The sequence below is a fragment of the Leptodactylus fuscus genome, chromosome 11 (genome assembly GCF_031893055.1).
Source record: "Leptodactylus fuscus isolate aLepFus1 chromosome 11, aLepFus1.hap2, whole genome shotgun sequence".
Taxonomy (NCBI): Eukaryota; Metazoa; Chordata; class Amphibia; order Anura; family Leptodactylidae; genus Leptodactylus; species Leptodactylus fuscus.
Genome location: NC_134275.1, coordinates 84950597 through 84969418, shown reverse-complemented (window position 1 = coordinate 84969418; position 18822 = coordinate 84950597). Strand labels below are relative to the sequence as shown.

The 18822-nt window shown below is 44.5% G+C and overlaps 1 protein-coding gene across 1 annotated transcript; it reads left to right on the top strand.

Moving 5' to 3' along the window:
- The first annotated feature begins 1419 nt into the window (after positions 1-1419).
- EIF3K (eukaryotic translation initiation factor 3 subunit K) lies at positions 1420-15267 on the top strand. Its single transcript, XM_075259181.1, has 8 exons — positions 1420-1521; positions 3287-3385; positions 4335-4455; positions 12732-12806; positions 12895-12961; positions 13081-13158; positions 13555-13680; positions 15156-15267. The coding sequence occupies exons 1-8, from the start codon at positions 1463-1465 to the stop codon at positions 15185-15187; spliced, it is 657 nt and encodes a 218-aa protein (XP_075115282.1). The 5' UTR covers positions 1420-1462; the 3' UTR covers positions 15188-15267.
- The last annotated feature ends 3555 nt before the right edge of the window (positions 15268-18822 follow it).

Here is an 18822-nt window from a genome sequence, read left to right as displayed (position 1 = left end):
AAGTTAGCCTGAAATGGCCTTATATCGTGTGGGGGAATGTGGGGGCCGGGACAGAGGAGGGTTAAGGGCTTACATTAATAATGTCAGACCTATCTGACTGATAAGATGCGTCTTTAGTTTGCGTTTGAAACTGTAGAAATTGGGAGTTACTCTGATTGTCCGGGGTAGAGCATTCCAGAGAAGTGGTGCAGCTCGGGAGAAGTCTTGTATACGAGCGGGGGAGGTTCTGATAATAGAGGATGGAAGTGTTAGGTCATTGAGTGAGCGGAGAGCACGGGTTGGGCGGAGAGATGAGGGAGGAAACAATAAATTTTCTCTGGTCCAATGGATAGGGGATAACTTTAATACCGCCTTAGGCATAGGTCACCTGGTGCACATTTTCAGTGGGATGTCTGTAGTGAATATCCTGCAACAGATCAGCTTGTTGGCGGCTGAGGCCCCACGTTGCAGAAATGCTGCTTTTATTGTTACAGATTTTGCTGTGGTTTATGCAGCCAAAGCCAGAAGTGGATTGAGCAGGAGGGAGAAGTAGAAGCTCTTCCATTGCTCCCTTTGGTTCAAAAAACTGCAAGAAAATCTGCAACAAAAAACACTGCAGGGCCTCTGTCTAAGGCCAATTCACACAAACGCCAAACACGACCATGTGACCGTCATTGTTAGAGCGCACTCATTACAATGTACAAGTCCATCAATAAACACAACACGTTCTATTTTTGTTATTCTTGTTTTGAGTCATGTCTATGAGGGATCAGTGCAAATGGAGCCCGGGGCGGATGCAAAACTGTTCTGTCCATTCTTATCCATGGTTGTGTGAACAGAGCCTAAATCAATGGTTTCGTAGGCAGGCGATTTCCATTTTTTTATTGCACTGGTTGAAATTGTGGACATACACGCGGCAATATTTGACATGCTTTGTGTTCACACACACAGACACTTTGCAATGAAGGTTTTTTCTGCAGTGTGTGAATGGGATTTGTTGTATTGTCATCTGCTTTACTTGTCAGGTTAACCCGCCATTGATTCTGCCACGGATAACTTGCACCCTGTTGGCGAATACGTCAGCCATTACTGCAGCAAAGCTGCACGCTCAGGACACATCTGGTCACCTGACTCCCATCCATACATCTATAATACATAGGCCACTGTAAGTAATTTAGCCCTGCTGCTTAGCTGCAAGGAGGGGAAGTAAATCTGGTATCTTTATGTCTTCCTGGCCTAGGTTCTGGAATGTTTTCTCCCCCTGAGCCCAGATATTTGGACTCCATCACATCACCGTGTGGCCCAATACATTACACTAATCTGTATGGCAAAGGGGCGCTACATTCTGCGCATGCGCGCCTCCAGCCGCTCCACTGCAGCACGTGACTAAACTGAGGGCGGAAGTGTATCGGCGTAACCGGGCAGAAACAGGAAGTGAGACCCCGGTTCCGTTTCCGGTCTTTTTCTCCTGCCTAGAAGCAACATGGCCTCGTTTGAGCAGATGAGAGCGAATGTGGGGAAATTACTGCGGGGCATCGACAGGTGATAACCGGAGTGTGCGGGGCTGTGTGTGGGCAGAGGCCTGGGCTGAGAGATAAGCCATTGGAGGATTCGCACAGGATTGTGGGTAGAGTCGTATAACGCATGCTGCTGGATAACGCGTCTCTATGTGACACAGTGTGTACAGGGGGCAAGCTCCCAGCACGGTTTCCTCCGCTGACTTGTATACTGGTGTCACAGCGCGGTCTCCTGACACTACACACTGTGCTGTAGTCTATGGCTCTGCCTGCTATAGTCCTGTTGACACTGGAGAGAGATTGCTGGGGGTTAGGACCCCCCCTTGTGGTTGCTGTGCACCAGCTGCAGCACACAGCCCCCCATCCCCCGATGTATTATTATTTAGCTTATATAGCGCCGTCCTATTCCGTAGCGCTGTACAGATCCCGCCAGTCACTGCCCCCTATAGTGGACACACAGACACGGGGAGCAAATACAAACCCTGCAGATTTTGTCCTTGGCTGAATCAGAACCCAGGACTGTTACTGACACATTGTAACGGACTCTGCTGTGAGACGTGTTCAGTCCATACAGATTTTATGGGTAAAGCAGGGGTAGGGAACCTTTGACTCTCCAGCTGCTATCAAACTACAACTCCCAGCATGCTCCATTCACTTAAATGGGAGATCCAAGACCAACAGAGCGAGTAGGCATGCTGGGAGTTGTAGTTTTGCGTTAGATGGAGAGCCGAAGGTTCCCTACCCCTGGGATAAAGTGTTTCTATCCCGAGACTGCAGGCAGAGATCTAGATCACAGGAGAGGATTGAAGCAAAATAACCGGCTTAGGAATCATCAATGATTAGAAAAGCTTAAGTTGCAGCCATGTATCTGTCAGGAGCCCAGCAGGTCTTTAGTAGAAAACAGAAAAACATTTCAGGGTTTACAAGTCATACAAAAGTTACTGGGTTTTGTGTATTTTGCCCCATATCAGTTGATCCCTGGGGGTCCAGCGCTTGGCACCTCTACCTCAAACAGATAAATTTGCCATAGAAGCTACAGCCGTCTACTGGGGCAGCACTGTGGCTCGGGGGTTAGCAGTGCAGCCTTGCAGCGCTGGAGTCCTGAGTTCAAATCCTGCCAGGAACAACATCTGCCAGGAGTTTGTATGTTCTCCCTGTGTTTGTGTGGTTTTCCTCCCCTTCTACAAATCCATACTGGTAGGAAAATAAATGTACATTGTGATCCCTATATCTTATATCCCTTTATGGGGCTCATAATCTACATAAAAAAGAAGCTACAGCCATCTATAAGGGCTACGTAGGTGAATATTTACTACCTGGATACAAATATCTGGATCTTACAGGATTCCCCCAATGTATTAAGTCGTACAAACAGGGGTCTTCATGAGACAACCCCTCTAAGGCCTATAGACCACTCCAGGAATAGTAGTGTAAAGGTGTCATCCAGGTGTGCTCTCCCCATGCAGTGTGACGTCTGCCATGTTGTTATGTTGCCAAGTCACCATATTGTGTATTATTCTGTGTGACCAGTGCCCGATATTGGCCATAGATTGGTTTCTTTGGCCGTCTGATTACCCAGCTTACAGCTGTACCTCTCATGTCTGGTCTGGGAGAGTTTGCACAAGCCTATAGTCACTAGTAATAGGGGTCCAAGTGTGGGGGGGGGGAGCAATATTGTGAATAATATGTAGGAAATGCAATGTCAAGTGCTCCGAGAGAGGAGTAGCCAGATGGCTCTTGGTTGTAGTCCTACCTGGCGAATGGCTTAAGTGTCAATTTATTTCTTATAGGTACAATCCCGAAAACCTGTCAACATTAGAACGCTATGTGGAGACCCAGGCGAAGGAGAACGCCTATGACCTGGAAGCTAATCTGGCTGTACTGAAACTGTAAGTGTCTCCTATGTATTAGGAGCTGTGTGCTGTGTCTTTAAGGGTTAAAGGAATATTTCAGGTTATTTTTATTGATGTCCCGATCACCTTGTGCAAGCGCTGACGCCATCACTCTTTACAGCAGGTACCATCTCATTCATAGGGGCCATGAGATCTAATTCCAGTCACTTCTATGAGAGAGACCGTCATTACATTGCACGGCTCCTATGAATCAGATGGTGAGAAATGTAAATAGTAAAGGGGTCACTGCATAGGCACTGCACATCCTTCAAACAGCTGTTCAGCAATGGTCCAGGGTATCGAACCCCCACTGATCCTCAGTGATTTTTTTTTTATTGGTGACTTATCCTGCAGGTAGATCATCAGTAACAAGGAGCCGGAGTATTAGGATCAATGGTCCCTGACTAGCACCAGAGGTCTAGGATTATATTCCCCTTAGCTGCTCTTCTATACCGTAAAACTATATACAGATGCTGTTTGCTGTATCTATAGACTCAGAATGGAGAAAGACGTATCTACTCACCCTAGATTGGGTACCGTCACGGTCTATGGAGGTGGGGACATCAGCAGCAGGGAACTTGATTTCCCTCCACCTGCAATTTGCAGGAACCCTCTAAAGTGCATTGTAACAGGTTGTTGTTCAGTTTGGAGAAGCCGTTTCCTTACACCCTGTTATTGAGTTAATACAGGAGGGTCTTCTATTTAGGAGAGCGGTTACAGTAAGTGCTGCTCGCTCTGGAGGACAAGTATTAGCGGACGAATGATCAAAACACGTAAAATAACGCACTCGGAGAGAAGGAAACTTGTCTGTGGAGAAGTTGCTGAGATTGTTGCTGTGCACTGTGGATACTTAACAGAGGACCCCCCCACCCCCTCCATATTTTCTAGGTATACATTGTCCTATGGTCCCAAATTACTGATGTCTCTGTTTTTGTGTTTTTTTCAGCTATCAGTTCAACCCAGCTTTCTTCCAGACCACAGTCACTGCTCAGATCCTGCTCAAGGCGCTGACCAACCTCCCCCACACAGACTTCACCCTGTGCAAGTGTATGATCGACCAGACTCACGTATCCTGTGACATCTACATGGATTGTTTGCTCTATAACGCTACCGCATGTTATTTCAAAAGCTTAAGGTTGAGGCCCCATGTTGTGGAAATGCAGCTTTTTTTGTTGCAGATTTTGTTGCGGTTTTTTGAGCCAATACCAAGAGTGGCTACAAAGGGAATGGGAAATATATGGGAAGTTCTTCCGCTTCTCCCTTCTCCTCAATCCACCCCTGGCTTTGGCTCAAAAAACTGCAGCCAAATCTGCAACAAAAAAAGCTTCGTTTCTACAACGTGAGGCCTCAGTCTAAGGGCTCGTTCACATCTGCGCTCAGGTGTCCGTTCTGCAGGTTTCCGTTTCCTGCATAAAACAGAGCAGGAGATGGAAACCTGTAGGACTCTTTCATTTGAATGGGTGAGAGAGATGTCCGGCCGTGAGTGTTATATGCTCTCTGCCGCAAAACCAGGTTTTTTAATCCGGACACAAAGTTGGACATGCAGTACTCTGTGTCCGGATTAAAAAATCCGGTTTTGCGGCGGAGAGCATAAAACGTTCACCGCCGCTCACGGCCGGACCCGGTCTGTGCTTTGCGTCTTCTGGCATGCAGAAGACGGAAAGCACAGAACAGAGACCAGAACGCAGGTGTGAACCCAGCGTAAAGGGGTTTTCTAGGTTCATCAATTTATCTGTCCTTAACCCTAAGGGCTCATTCACACGGGGGAACGGTGGGGCGGATTTTGGCACTGAGAGTGACGCAGGGAGGCGCGTCACTCTCAGGTCAAAACCCGCCTGCCACAATCGTCGCGGCTGCTTCCCCCTCCGGAATTGGCTCAAATGAATGGGCCGACTCCAGAGGTTGCTGCCGCCAGAATTCTCCTGAAGAAGGGCAGCTCGCTTCTTTTTTCGTGACTCACTTGATGTTTGCATGACAAGTTGTACTTCAAATTGATACCCTTAATTATTTTGTACAACGTACCGGGAAGTGAGAAAAAAATTCAGAATGAGGTGGAATTGAGTTAAAAAAAATGCAGTATTGCTGTTTTTTATGTTTTGTTTTGTTTTTTTTTTTTACGGCTTCCACTCTGCGGTAATAATGCTCTGTTAGCTTTGTTCTGTAGGTCGGTACGATCACAGTGTTACCGAATTTCTCTAGTTTTTTTTTCATGTTTTAATAACTTTGCAAAAATTCTGAATTTTGAAGAAACAAAAATTCTTTGAATCCCCGTATTCCGACCCCTGTAACTTTTTGATATTTCAGTAGGTAAAAAGAAGAGCTTCACACAGATGTAAATGCCAAAACAAACAAGTGTGTTTATTGGTAGAGCTTTAGCTGGAGCAAACGTTTTCGGTCTGAGTAGACCTTCTTCAGGCTCTACATAAAAAGACAATATAACACAAAATGATACAGTGATAAGATCCCAAATGATCACAATAAACACAACACAAAAACATCAACAAATTAAATTAAATGTATGCTATTTACAAAGAACCAAAATATAGTCAGAATGTGTTTGTTATCCGTGAGGAAACCTTGGAAAGATATGAGAACATTGAGTCAAGGTAGATAACATGTCATAAAATAACATAATAGCACATAAACGAATGTTATCAAGGTCCACCCTAACTTCACTATTGTAGGATAAAAAGTACAGTTCCAAAGTGAAGCATGACCAGGGGCGGAAAATACGTATCCATAAATAAGAGTTGTAAACAAAAAGTATCACAATACCTGTAATGTGTAATACAAAGACGCAGGTAGCTATGGTCTGGAGGTAACTGGAAGTGAAAGGAGCCAGTAACCTGAAGATAGCATGTGATAATTGATTAGATCTAATTGCAATACCAAAGGTATAAAAGTCATAAGTGTAAGAGGCCATAGCTCCCTATAAACAAGGCTCGTTGCTAGGGGTTCCTTACCTCTGCCGACACCAGTCCGTGGCCCGCTCACTCCGTGGAGAAAAATGAGCAAAAAGAATATGCAATGTAGTCTGCGCATAGAAAATAGGCTAACCGCCGCAAGCAAGCGCGTCCGTGCTGTGTCTTGCGGGTCTTTAAATAGTGTGCCGGACCTAGTTCGTCCGGAGCGCGCATGCGCCCATACACCAGTTCAGGTGTAATATAAGTGCGCATGCGCGAATACGCATGTTGCGTAAGAATTCCATGCAGAGTGAGGAAGCAGGAAGAGACATAGACAGCGCATGCGTGCGCTGTGTCCGTACGTATTGATGATATAAGACACACACAGGTTTAAGTGCCGGTATTGAAAGTAAGCGAGTTGTATAGAGATCCGGGAAACAATGAGACTAAAAGAAGAATAAAAGAAGAATAAGACTGACACAGAGACCAGACTGCAATATAATGAACCAAAGGGAGTTGAACTTAATGAAAAAGCAAGCATAGCAGTGAAAATAATGGATTATAGACTTTGTGAGAAAAGAATAGGAGAATTCAAAATTAAATATGAAAATAAGAAAGGAGTAACAGGTAAATGTAAGAGAAAAAATGAAGGCATACCATAAAAAGTAAAAGAAAGAAAAAAAAGAAAGAAAAAAGAAGAAAGAAAACCACCCAAGTAAAAATAAAAGGATGAAAAATAAAAAATAAAAAAGTGAAGAATAAAAATAAAAAATAAAAATATAAAAATAAAAATAAAAAATGTCTAAAAAAAGTCTATAAAAAACAAATGGGAAATAGAAAATGAAGAATAAAATATAATAAAAATTAAAAATTGAAATAAAAAACAAAAATGCGTTGACAAGGATACCAAGATGGGCGGGCCCGGTGGGGTCAGTCAGATGGTGGCCTAGCGAGTCTGTAAGAGAACATATACAGGTAAGTGAAGAGTCATGACATGTTAAGGAGATGAACAATTAGAATAACCGCTAAACAGATAGTGACACCTGGTTCATAAATATGCCTGAATCTCGTAATCCCTATTGAGACCACGTGGCTCCATAGTTTGTAATTTGTGTATCCAGAATGCCTCCCTCTTTTTAAGGAGGGAGATTCTGTTACCACCTCTTCGTGGATTCTCCACATGTTCAAGCACTTGAAATCGGAGCTGAGAGACACTGTGCCCTGCTTGAATAAAATGGGATGGGATGGGTAAAAGTAAATTACGACAGCGAATATTTGATTTGTGTTGTTTGATGCGGTCTCGCACACGTTGGGTGGTCTCCCCAACGTATGCGAGACCGCACGGACACTTAATAAGATAAACGACGAAGTTTGAATTGCAAGTGAAAAAATCCCGAATGGGGAAGGTCTGACCTGTATGTGGGTGGTAAATTTTATCGCCCCTCAATATATTAGAGCACTGATGACAGCTAAGGCATGCAAAAGTCCCATGTCGTGGGCTGCTCAAAAAAGTTTGGCGAGATTGTTTGATATCAGATCCTAGGTCAGCTCTTACCAATCTATCACGCAAGTTCCTTGGTCGCTTAAAACAGGCTCGAAATGTGTTTTGGAATTCTGGGATTTCAGGGTATGCTCTAGTCAGCAAGGGCCAGTGTCTCCTTAATATATTATGTATTTTGTAACTGTAAGGGTGGTATGTATGTACAAATGCGATTCTTTTGTCCTCCCGCTCTGGACCTAATGAGGTTGGCTGAACAGGAGCATCACGTCTAACTTCCCTAAGAGCTGCGTCCAAGATTTTTTTGGGATAACCACGAGTTGAAAATTTATTCTCCATCTCACTATATCTAGTCTCCCTAACCCCTGTTTCTTGAACAATTCTCTTAACCCGAAGGAATTGGGAATTGGGAATTCCTTCGGGTTAAGAGAATTGTTCAAGAAACAGGGGTTAGGGAGACTAGATATAGTGAGATGGAGAATAAATTTTCAACTCGTGGTTATCCCAAAAAAATCTTGGACGCAGCTCTTAGGGAAGTTAGACGTGATGCTCCTGTTCAGCCAACCTCATTAGGTCCAGAGCGGGAGGACAAAAGAATCGCATTTGTACATACATACCACCCTTACAGTTACAAAATACATAATATATTAAGGAGACACTGGCCCTTGCTGACTAGAGCATACCCTGAAATCCCAGAATTCCAAAACACATTTCGAGCCTGTTTTAAGCGACCAAGGAACTTGCGTGATAGATTGGTAAGAGCTGACCTAGGATCTGATATCAAACAATCTCGCCAAACTTTTTTGAGCAGCCCACGACATGGGACTTTTGCATGCCTTAGCTGTCATCAGTGCTCTAATATATTGAGGGGCGATAAAATTTACCACCCACATACAGGTCAGACCTTCCCCATTCGGGATTTTTTCACTTGCAATTCAAACTTCGTCGTTTATCTTATTAAGTGTCCGTGCGGTCTCGCATACGTTGGGGAGACCACCCAACGTGTGCGAGACCGCATCAAACAACACAAATCAAATATTCGCTGTCGTAATTTACTTTTACCCATCCCATCCCATTTTATTCAAGCAGGGCACAGTGTCTCTCAGCTCCGATTTCAAGTGCTTGAACATGTGGAGAATCCACGAAGAGGTGGTAACAGAATCTCCCTCCTTAAAAAGAGGGAGGCATTCTGGATACACAAATTACAAACTATGGAGCCACGTGGTCTCAATAGGGATTACGAGATTCAGGCATATTTATGAACCAGGTGTCACTATCTGTTTAGCGGTTATTCTAATTGTTCATCTCCTTAACATGTCATGACTCTTCACTTACCTGTATATGTTCTCTTACAGACTCGCTAGGCCACCATCTGACTGACCCCACCGGGCCCGCCCATCTTGGTATCCTTGTCAACGCATTTTTGTTTTTTATTTCAATTTTTAATTTTTATTATATTTTATTCTTCATTTTCTATTTCCCATTTGTTTTTTATAGACTTTTTTTAGACATTTTTTATTTTTATTTTTATATTTTTATTTTTTATTTTTATTCTTCACTTTTTTATTTTTTATTTTTCATCCTTTTATTTTTACTTGGGTGGTTTTCTTTCTTCTTTTTTCTTTCTTTTTTTCTTTCTTTTACTTTTTATGGTATGCCTTCATTTTTTCTCTTACATTTACCTGTTACTCCTTTCTTATTTTCATATTTAATTTTGAATTCTCCTATTCTTTTCTCACAAAGTCTATAATCCATTATTTTCACTGCTATGCTTGCTTTTTCATTAAGTTCAACTCCCTTTGGTTCATTATATTGCAGTCTGGTCTCTGTGTCAGTCTTATTCTTCTTTTATTCTTCTTTTAGTCTCATTGTTTCCCGGATCTCTATACAACTCGCTTACTTTCAATACCGGCACTTAAACCTGTGTGTGTCTTATATCATCAATACGTACGGACACAGCGCACGCATGCGCTGTCTATGTCTCTTCCTGCTTCCTCACTCTGCATGGAATTCTTACGCAACATGCGTATTCGCGCATGCGCACTTATATTACACCTGAACTGGTGTATGGGCGCATGCGCGCTCCGGACGAACTAGGTCCGGCACACTATTTAAAGACCCGCAAGACACAGCACGGACGCGCTTGCTTGCGGCGGTTAGCCTATTTTCTATGCGCAGACTACATTGCATATTCTTTTTGCTCATTTTTCTCCACGGAGTGAGCGGGCCACGGACTGGTGTCGGCAGAGGTAAGGAACCCCTAGCAACGAGCCTTGTTTATAGGGAGCTATGGCCTCTTACACTTATGACTTTTATACCTTTGGTATTGCAATTAGATCTAATCAATTATCACATGCTATCTTCAGGTTACTGGCTCCTTTCACTTCCAGTTACCTCCAGACCATAGCTACCTGCGTCTTTGTATTACACATTACAGGTATTGTGATACTTTTTGTTTACAACTCTTATTTATGGATACGTATTTTCCGCCCCTGGTCATGCTTCACTTTGGAACTGTACTTTTTATCCTACAATAGTGAAGTTAGGGTGGACCTTGATAACATTCGTTTATGTGCTATTATGTTATTTTATGACATGTTATCTACCTTGACTCAATGTTCTCATATCTTTCCAAGGTTTCCTCACGGATAACAAACACATTCTGACTATATTTTGGTTCTTTGTAAATAGCATACATTTAATTTAATTTGTTGATGTTTTTGTGTTGTGTTTATTGTGATCATTTGGGATCTTATCACTGTATCATTTTGTGTTATATTGTCTTTTTATGTAGAGCCTGAAGAAGGTCTACTCAGACCGAAAACGTTTGCTCCAGCTAAAGCTCTACCAATAAACACACTTGTTTGTTTTGGCATTTACATCTGTGTGAAGCTCTTCTTTTTACCTATTGATACGGGGTGGGACCCTAGCTTCTACACTGGGACGAAGTCTGTATCCCTTGAACATTTTTGATATTTCAGTGTACGGAGCTGTGTAAGGCGCCATTTTTTTGCGGGACAATATGTAGTTTTTATTGATACCACGTTGAGGATTGTCTGTTGTTTTGATCACTTATTATTCCATTTTTTTGGGGGGAGGTAATATGGCAAAAAAACGTCAAATCGGCCATTTTGATTCTTTTTCCTGCTACAACATTTACCATACGGGGCAAATATTTTAATAGTTTTGGCGTTTTCGGACTTGGCGATACCTAATGTTTTCACATTTATTTATACTTATATTATATGTGATCTAGGGAAGGGGGGTGAATTTAAACTTTTAGGTTTTTTTTCAATTATATTTGGAAAAACTTTTTTTTTTCTTTTTTAAGTTCCCCCTAGGTGGCTTGAACATGTGATCTTTAGATCACCTGCATTGCACTGTATTGCAGTCTGTGGCAGATTTCCTATGTAACTATTGAGGCTTGCTGTACGCAATACTATGGCAGCGCTGAGAGTCTTCAGAAGGCTACAGGCTGCCATGGTAATGGGACGCCTCCCGCGATGGCGCCGTGGGGGGAGGGGGGGGGGGCGGCGTCCCAAAGAGAAAGCGAAAGTAACCACTCGGGTTCCATGGTCGCCTTTAACCACGGCATCTGAGTGGTGAAATGTATGTGATCCGAGTCATCTCTGATCATGGGCAGTGCTCCCGGGTCCCTGCTGTAAGAAACAGCACTGGCCCGGCAGCCATGTTTTTTTCAGTTCACCAGGATGCAACTGTACATCCTGGTGCGCCTAAGGGTTAATCTGTCATCAATAGAAAATCAGCGGAGATCCAACACCCAAGACCCCTGCCGATCAGCTGTCTAAAAAGCCTGCAGCGTTCAGGTGAGTGCCGTGGCCTCTTCACAGAAAACATATTACTGCGCCATCCGTTGTACAGTGGCTGTGCTTGGTATTGCAGCTCAGCCCTGTTCACTTGAATGGCCTGTGACTGATAAACGCGACATCACATGGCTTATGAAGTGCAGCGCCGCTACCAATATACGCAGCTGATTCCCAGGGGTCAGAGCCCTGCTGATCTTCATTGGATGACCAGTCCTAAGGATAGATCCAGAAAACCTGAATATGTTTGTGCTGTATAACATGTGATGCACCTTGCAGGCCTGGAGATCTGACTGTGCCACAGATTGTCCACAGAACCTTCCCTTGGTACTTGGGTGTCTAAAAAAAAAAAAAAAATTTTACCATTATATTGTTGTACATTTGTGGCCTGCAGGAGGGACAATAGGCTACAAGGATCCTCCAAGATTAACCCTTCCATCAGATTTCCACGCTCTGCGCAGCAAAGTAAAATCATCAATTTTCTTACAATTTCTAGTAATGTATAAACTATGGCAGGTCCAGCCTGTCGTGTGATGGTCAGAAGTATAAAGAGTAAAGGAGCGCTCCGGGCAGGGCTGACATTATCACTAGTGTGGGGCAGGGCGTGAGGCCACGATTCTCTTATTGGTACCTTTGATTTGTTGTATGATGTTTTGCCTCCTCAGACCTTGCACTAGCACAGCCTCTCCGTCCTGCCTTGATTGTTGCTATAATCTCTCGCTTAAAGGGTTTCGATGCACAAAGACATCCAGAATGTTTTTAGACATCATCCCCCTCCTCAGAGCAAGTCCTGCAGTGGGGAAAGTGACTGAGGATGTGTCCGCCAGCACCCCGGCCATGAGGTAGATCTGCACATGCACATTGACACCACCAGGCGGCGCCACAGTCGGTAAATGTCAAACCTCTTAAGCTGAGGTTCTATGAGATGATTGGTTGGCCTCGCTGAAATCCTTGGATCTGGTCGACATTAATCGAATGCGCTCGGTTGGGTTTTACTGGATTTATATAAACTGCAAAGCGTTGTCTGATGATCTTTTCCCTGAATGTGATGGTGACCGGTGCGGATAAGCTCTTTGTGTCTGTGCGTCTGTACTTTTCCTTAACCTATGGACTCTCAGCAAGAAGAACGTCCCATCAGACAAATCCTGTACTTGGGGGACCTGCTGGAGACCTGTCACTTCCAGGCGTTTTGGGTGAGTGTCCTCATATCCTCTGGTGTTGCTGACATTGGACTGTATGAGGCTGATGTGAATGACTCTGGTTCATCTCGTGTGTCTGCAGCAAGCGCTGGACGAGAATCTCGACCTTCTCGATGGTATTGCCGGGTTCGAAGACTCTGTTAGAAAGTGTAAGTAGTGAGATGGTGAAATATGGTTAACCCTTTCCCGCACCTTGATGTAATAAGGGTCTCGGGTAACTGTCACCTTGTCTTACTATTACATCAGTGTCTGATTTTTCTTCCCTTAGTTATCTGCCATGTTGTGGGGATCACCTACCAGCACATTGACCGGTGGCTTTTGGCTGAGATGCTCGGAGATTTGTCAGGTAAGTAGAAAAGTAGTAAAGGGTTTCCAGTAGTTGCTCTGTGATGTGGATTCCCTTTATATACAGTGATAAGACTCCCTGTATACGGTTTACCCAGGGATCAGCGTACTACAATGCACCTGTATAAGCCGCCAGTCTGATGAATCACAGCGTACATGGCAGTATCACGTGTCTACATGTATGGGTGTACAGTGTGTTTGTGTAGGTCCATGATCCGTATATGTTAGGACAAGAATATACGTCTTCGAGAAGCCCCTGACATTCAGTATTGCTTTGTGTGGTTGGATGAGATTAGAGAACAATAGGGAAAGAAGGGATGGGTGATCTAGTCTCCATATTGCTCCACTTATAGGAATGAAGGAAGGCAATTGCATAATTTTCCTTTTTTTTCTCCAGAACCTCAGCTCAGAGTCTGGATGAGCAAATATGGCTGGACAGAAGCAGAAAATGGCAAGATCTTCATCTGCAACCAGGAGGAGAATATCAAGCCCAAAAACATTGTGGAGAAGATAGACTTTGACAGTAAGTTCTTCCCAATGAGCTGCGGGGGAAGCGAAATATCAGAGTCTGTGATAATATCTAGTCCGAGAGCTCAGGATCTGCACAGAATGAGTTCTGGAGAGTTTCTGCCTCATCTTGTCTGACCTCTGGCCGGTTTATCAGATCTTGTTAGGAACTAGAATGTCATTGATCAGGTCATTTGTGGTTACTGCCCGGCTCCTGCAGCCTGCAAGTGTCAGTAAAGGGTTACTCGGGACTTTTAAATTGATGACCTGTCCATAGTATAGGTGATCAATTAGAGATCCCCGGGGGTCCAACACCCAGGTCCGCCACCAATGAGATCGGTGAAGTGGTAGTGACGCTGTTTTTAAGGCCGTGTGACAATGTTTATTGGTTACATGGACTGATTGCAGCTCAGTCCCATTCAAGTGTATGAGCTAAGCAGCGATACCAAGCACAGCCACTACAAAAAGCTGATCAGCCGGGAGCCGGGCTATTGAACCCCTGATGATTTTTAATTGATGTCCTATCTTAAAATCCTCAGCCTTTACCTCCTAAGTTCATCAGTGTGGGAGTCAGAGCTGTGACGTTGGAGTCATGGGGCAGATGTATGAAGGATGGCGGATCCCCTAACCTGTTGTAGGATGCACTTTCATAACTGGAGCACATTCTCTGCCACATAGTGAGCCTGCATGCTGGAAGCTAGTCGGAGTAGATTTTAGTTATCCAGAACCTGAGGCAGTGGTAATAAATTTAGTGCAAAACAGAAAAATAGTTGCATAATTTTATGCCAAAAAAAAAAACTATTTGCAAATTTTTTGTGCCTTATATCAGGGGTCGGCAACCTTGGCTCTCCAGCTATGGCAAAACTACAACACATAAATGATCAGCTCAGCCAGGTGTGCAAGTGTCTCAATGGGGAGAGGGGCCAAAGATGCTACAAGATACCTCTAAGGCAGGGGTAGGGAACCTTCGGCTCTCCAGTTGTTGCAAAACTACAACTCCCAGCATGCATACTTGCTCTGCTGTTCTGGGAACTCCCATGGAAGTGAATGGAGCATGCTGGGAGTTGTAGTTTCACAGCAGCTGGAGAGTCGAAGGTTCCTACCCCTGTGTTAGATGATTGGTGTAAAGGGTAAAATAAATATGCCCAATGGAGTACAGGTCAGTTTTGGGTGAAGTCTGAGTTGGACTCGGTGGACACTGTAGGGGATTGTAGGATTATAGGTTGGACTTGATGGACTGAGGTCTTCATCCAACCTCATCTACTATGTAACTATGACATGTTCTGACAGTAGCTTCAAAATAAAATGATGTGTGTGTGTGTGTGTATATATATATATATATATATATATATATATGTTGTAGAGCTTGTTATATACACAAAGATTTAGGAAAGTTAAGGCATCTTCTTCTTATATTTTATCCTAAGCCTATACATACACTTACCTCCTCCCCTTACCTACCTAACGCCACTTTGTTCTGTTTTCCCGCAGGCGTCTCTGGCATCATGGCGTCTTCTCAATGACTTTCCAACAGAAGAAAATAAATTTATTTTATGTACAGACCAAATGTTACAGCTGGTGAATAAATGCGGTGAATTAGTCCGAACGTGTCGTGGCCTCCTGTGTATTGTAGGATGAGTCGGTGTATGGAGCTCTGAGCAGTATTTGAGGACGCCATGTGCAGTGATTTCCCAGCATGCATTTGTCTGTTACTGCCGAGCTGCAGGTCCTTGCAGGAGTCATGTCAGGCTTTCATGTAGGACTATAATCAGGGCTGAGCGATTGTGACCGAAAATCAAAATCACGATGATTACGGTTAATGGTGATTATTTAGGTACATTTAAACCACCCCATTTTAGAGTATGTGTTTGGTAAACCGCTCAGGGTTCACCGAAGGGGTTCGTTCGGACCAAACACTGCCGAAAAAAAAAATTCACTACTTTAAAATATCTAGACTAGAACATGGCAGGCTACGGGTGATAGAGAGGGGTGTTTGTCCTTAAAGGGGTATTCCCATAACTCTTGTTCTGCGGCTCTGTGCTCTCTTCACTTCCTGGATTTCTCAGCACATTGGTGGGCGGGGTTTCACTTGCTCTGCTATGTTTGCAGTCAGTAATGAGGGATTGGTTGTAAATGCATTACCACAGTATAAAGCTGATGTAGCAGAACTGGATTTGAGTCAGCTTGCATTACATACAGAGGTAAAGGACTCCTTATCTCAGCCCTTATCAGCCAAATTTAATTAAACCGGCTGATAAGTGGAAGAGCTGAAGATAGACAGCACAGTAATCCCGGAGCTCTCACCTTCCCCCTCCCCTATCTGAGGAGCTCCTTTGCTTGTCATCCCCTCCCTCTCCCCTGAGAGCAGGCAGCTATGTCACTTCGGAAGTGAGCAGATAAGCCCAGTGGCCATAGAAACACAGTGTAAACAATGAAGTGAATAAATTAAGATAGCGGCCAAACAAAGCAGTTTTGATAAAGCAATGTATTTAGGAAAAGTCTTAAATCCACATAAACTAGCAGTATAGACAGTATGCTTTTCATGGGACAACCCCTTTAAAAAGGAAATAACCCATTCTCTGCTATGGACGTCTATAAATTGATAGGCTATAGATAGGTATAGTATAGGCAGTGCAGACTTGTTTGTCTTAATCAGTTAATTTTTATTAAATCCACTAATTTTCCGAGAGACTTGAAAGACTTAAAAAAGAAACGTAAAGTATAAATTAGAATACAAAGTATATATCAGGCATAGTGACAGCTCATAGACTCATTCCCAATGTATTGAACGTAGCCAAGCACCCCACCCCCTCCGATGCAGGAACGGGACCAACTGCGAGGTCAATAACGACAAGCTATAAGAAGCAGAATCCAGCTGGACAGCATGCAGGCATCATTTATTCCAGGGTAACCCCGGTGGTATAATACAATGTGTGCCAGAGCGCGACATGGCAGCGTGAAATAGATAAGAGCTGGTCACAGGAGTGTTATCACTGAACAGCGGGAAGATCCCCAATACCTAACCAACACCCCCATGAGGAGACCCGGACCATCCAGCCATGGTCTCCATACTTGTGATAGGCATTGGGCGTGAGGTACACCCCGCACTCCAGGGGTATACTGGTGGTCAACCAGTGTAAGGGCTAGCAATGTACTGGCTTGATATAATATGCAGGAGATCCACAGGTCCCGGGAACCTCCATGTCTTCCATACCTGCAAAATCATTGGTATTTTCCGTCAAGGTATAAAAGGAGCAGAAAATCTGCAGAAAAAAAACGTGATGTGTTTCCGCCGCTGTCTTTTCTGCAGCATTATTTTGCAGCAATTTGCTAGGTGGAGCCTTCAAGCTAAAATGCTGCTTTGTGAAAATTCTGAATCTTTGGCCTTTGTGGAAAGAAACAACCTCTGTGTGTTACCGTCCCCGCAAATTGAAGACTTTATCTAATCTCACACTCCAGAAAAAACATGCAATCGCTTTATGATAATTTTACCTGCAAATTTGCTTTGTTTTCCCCATAGACGTCTATGAAGGGGGCGGTTTGCTGTGTTTTGTGTGCAGCATGGGGGGGGAGGGGGTCTTATGAATATATGTCAGGGGTGCAGCAGTGACCCCAGATTAGAGTGCTTCAGCTGGCCGGACATGTGAGGTATCCACCATCCTCCCTAAATCGCCTGGGCATGCTCCTGATGAGGTTGTGGATGGTCTCCTGAGGGATCTCCTCCCAGACCTGGACTAAAGCATCTGCAAACTCCTGGACAGTCTGTGGTGGGATGTTGGTGGATGGAGCAAGACATGATGTCCCAGATGTGCTCAATGGGCTTCAGGTCTGGGGAACGGGCAGCCAGTCCATAGCTTCAATGCCTTCATCTTGCAGGAACTGCTGACGCACTCCGGCCACATGAGGTCTGGCATTGTCCTGCATTAGGAGGAACCCAGGGCCAACTGCACCAGCACAAGGGGTCTGAGGATCTCATCTCGGTACCTTATGGCAGTCAGGCTACCTCTGGCGAGCACATAGAGGAATGTGCGGCCCTCCAAAGAAATGCCACCCCACACCATTACTGAGCCACTGCCAAACCGCTTATGCTGAAGGATGTTGCAGGCAGCAGATCGCTCTCCATGGCATCTCCAGACTCTGTCACGTATGTAACTTGTGCTTTGTGTGAACCTTCTTTCATCTGTGAAGAGCACAGGGCGCCAGTGGCCATGTTGCCAATCCTGGTGTTCGGTGGCAAACGCCAAGTGTCATGCACAGCGTTGGGCTGTGAGCACAAACCCCATCTGTGGACGTCGGGCCCTCATACCATTTTCATGGAGTCGGTTTCAAATAGTTTATGCAGACACATGCACATTTGTGGCCTGCTGGAGGACATTTTGCAGGGCTCTGGCAGTGCTCCTCCTGTTCCTCCTTGCACAAAGGCGGAGGTAGCGGTGCTGCTGCTGGGTTGTTCCCCTCCATGTCTCCTGGTAGCGCCTCCAGCCTCTGGACACTACACTGACAGACACAGCAAACCCTCTTGCCACAGCTCACATTGATGTGCCATCCTGGATGAGCTGCACTACCTGAGCCACTTGTGTGGGCTGTAGAGTCCGTCTCCTGCCACCACCAGTGTGAAAGCACAACCAACATTCAAAAGTGACCAAAACCTCAGCCAGAAAGCATTGGTACAGAGATGTGGTCTGTGGTCCCCACCTGCAGAGCCCTCCTTTATTGAGTGTCTCCATAATTGCTAATAATTGTCTATTCCATTCACACAACAGCAGGTGAAAGTGATTGTCAGTCAGTGCTGCTCGGAGTTACATTGTGTTACTGAAGTGTATATACGCTCTATGACAGTACATCATATGGGGGGGCAAACACCATACGGCTGTATAAGGGGATCTGATCAGCAATTCTGGGATTGACATCGGTCAAAGGACACATCAAAGATATAATAACATGACTTCTGCCTGTTAACCCGTAAGTATGTTATATATGTCCCTGTTCCCTCCGTATACAGATACGTGTCCCTGTTCCCTCTGTATACGGATACGTGTCCCTGTTCCCTCTGTATACGGATACGTGTCCCTGTTCCCTCTGTATACGGATACGTGTCCCTGTTCCCTCTGTATACGGATACGTGTCCCTGTTCCCTCTGTATACGGATACGTGTCCC

What these genes read in the sequence shown, in the direction of transcription:
- EIF3K (XM_075259181.1), top strand. Translation starts at nt 1,463, where the DNA reads ATGGCCTCGTTTGAGCAGATGAGAGCGAATGTGGGGAAATTACTGCGG. An exon ending in TTACTGCGGGGCATCGACAG is followed by an intron (nt 1,522 to 3,286) that starts GTGATAACCGGA and finishes TATTTCTTATAG; the next exon opens with GTACAATCCCGAAAACCTGT. An exon ending in AATCTGGCTGTACTGAAACT is followed by an intron (nt 3,386 to 4,334) that starts GTAAGTGTCTCC and finishes TGTTTTTTTCAG; the next exon opens with CTATCAGTTCAACCCAGCTT.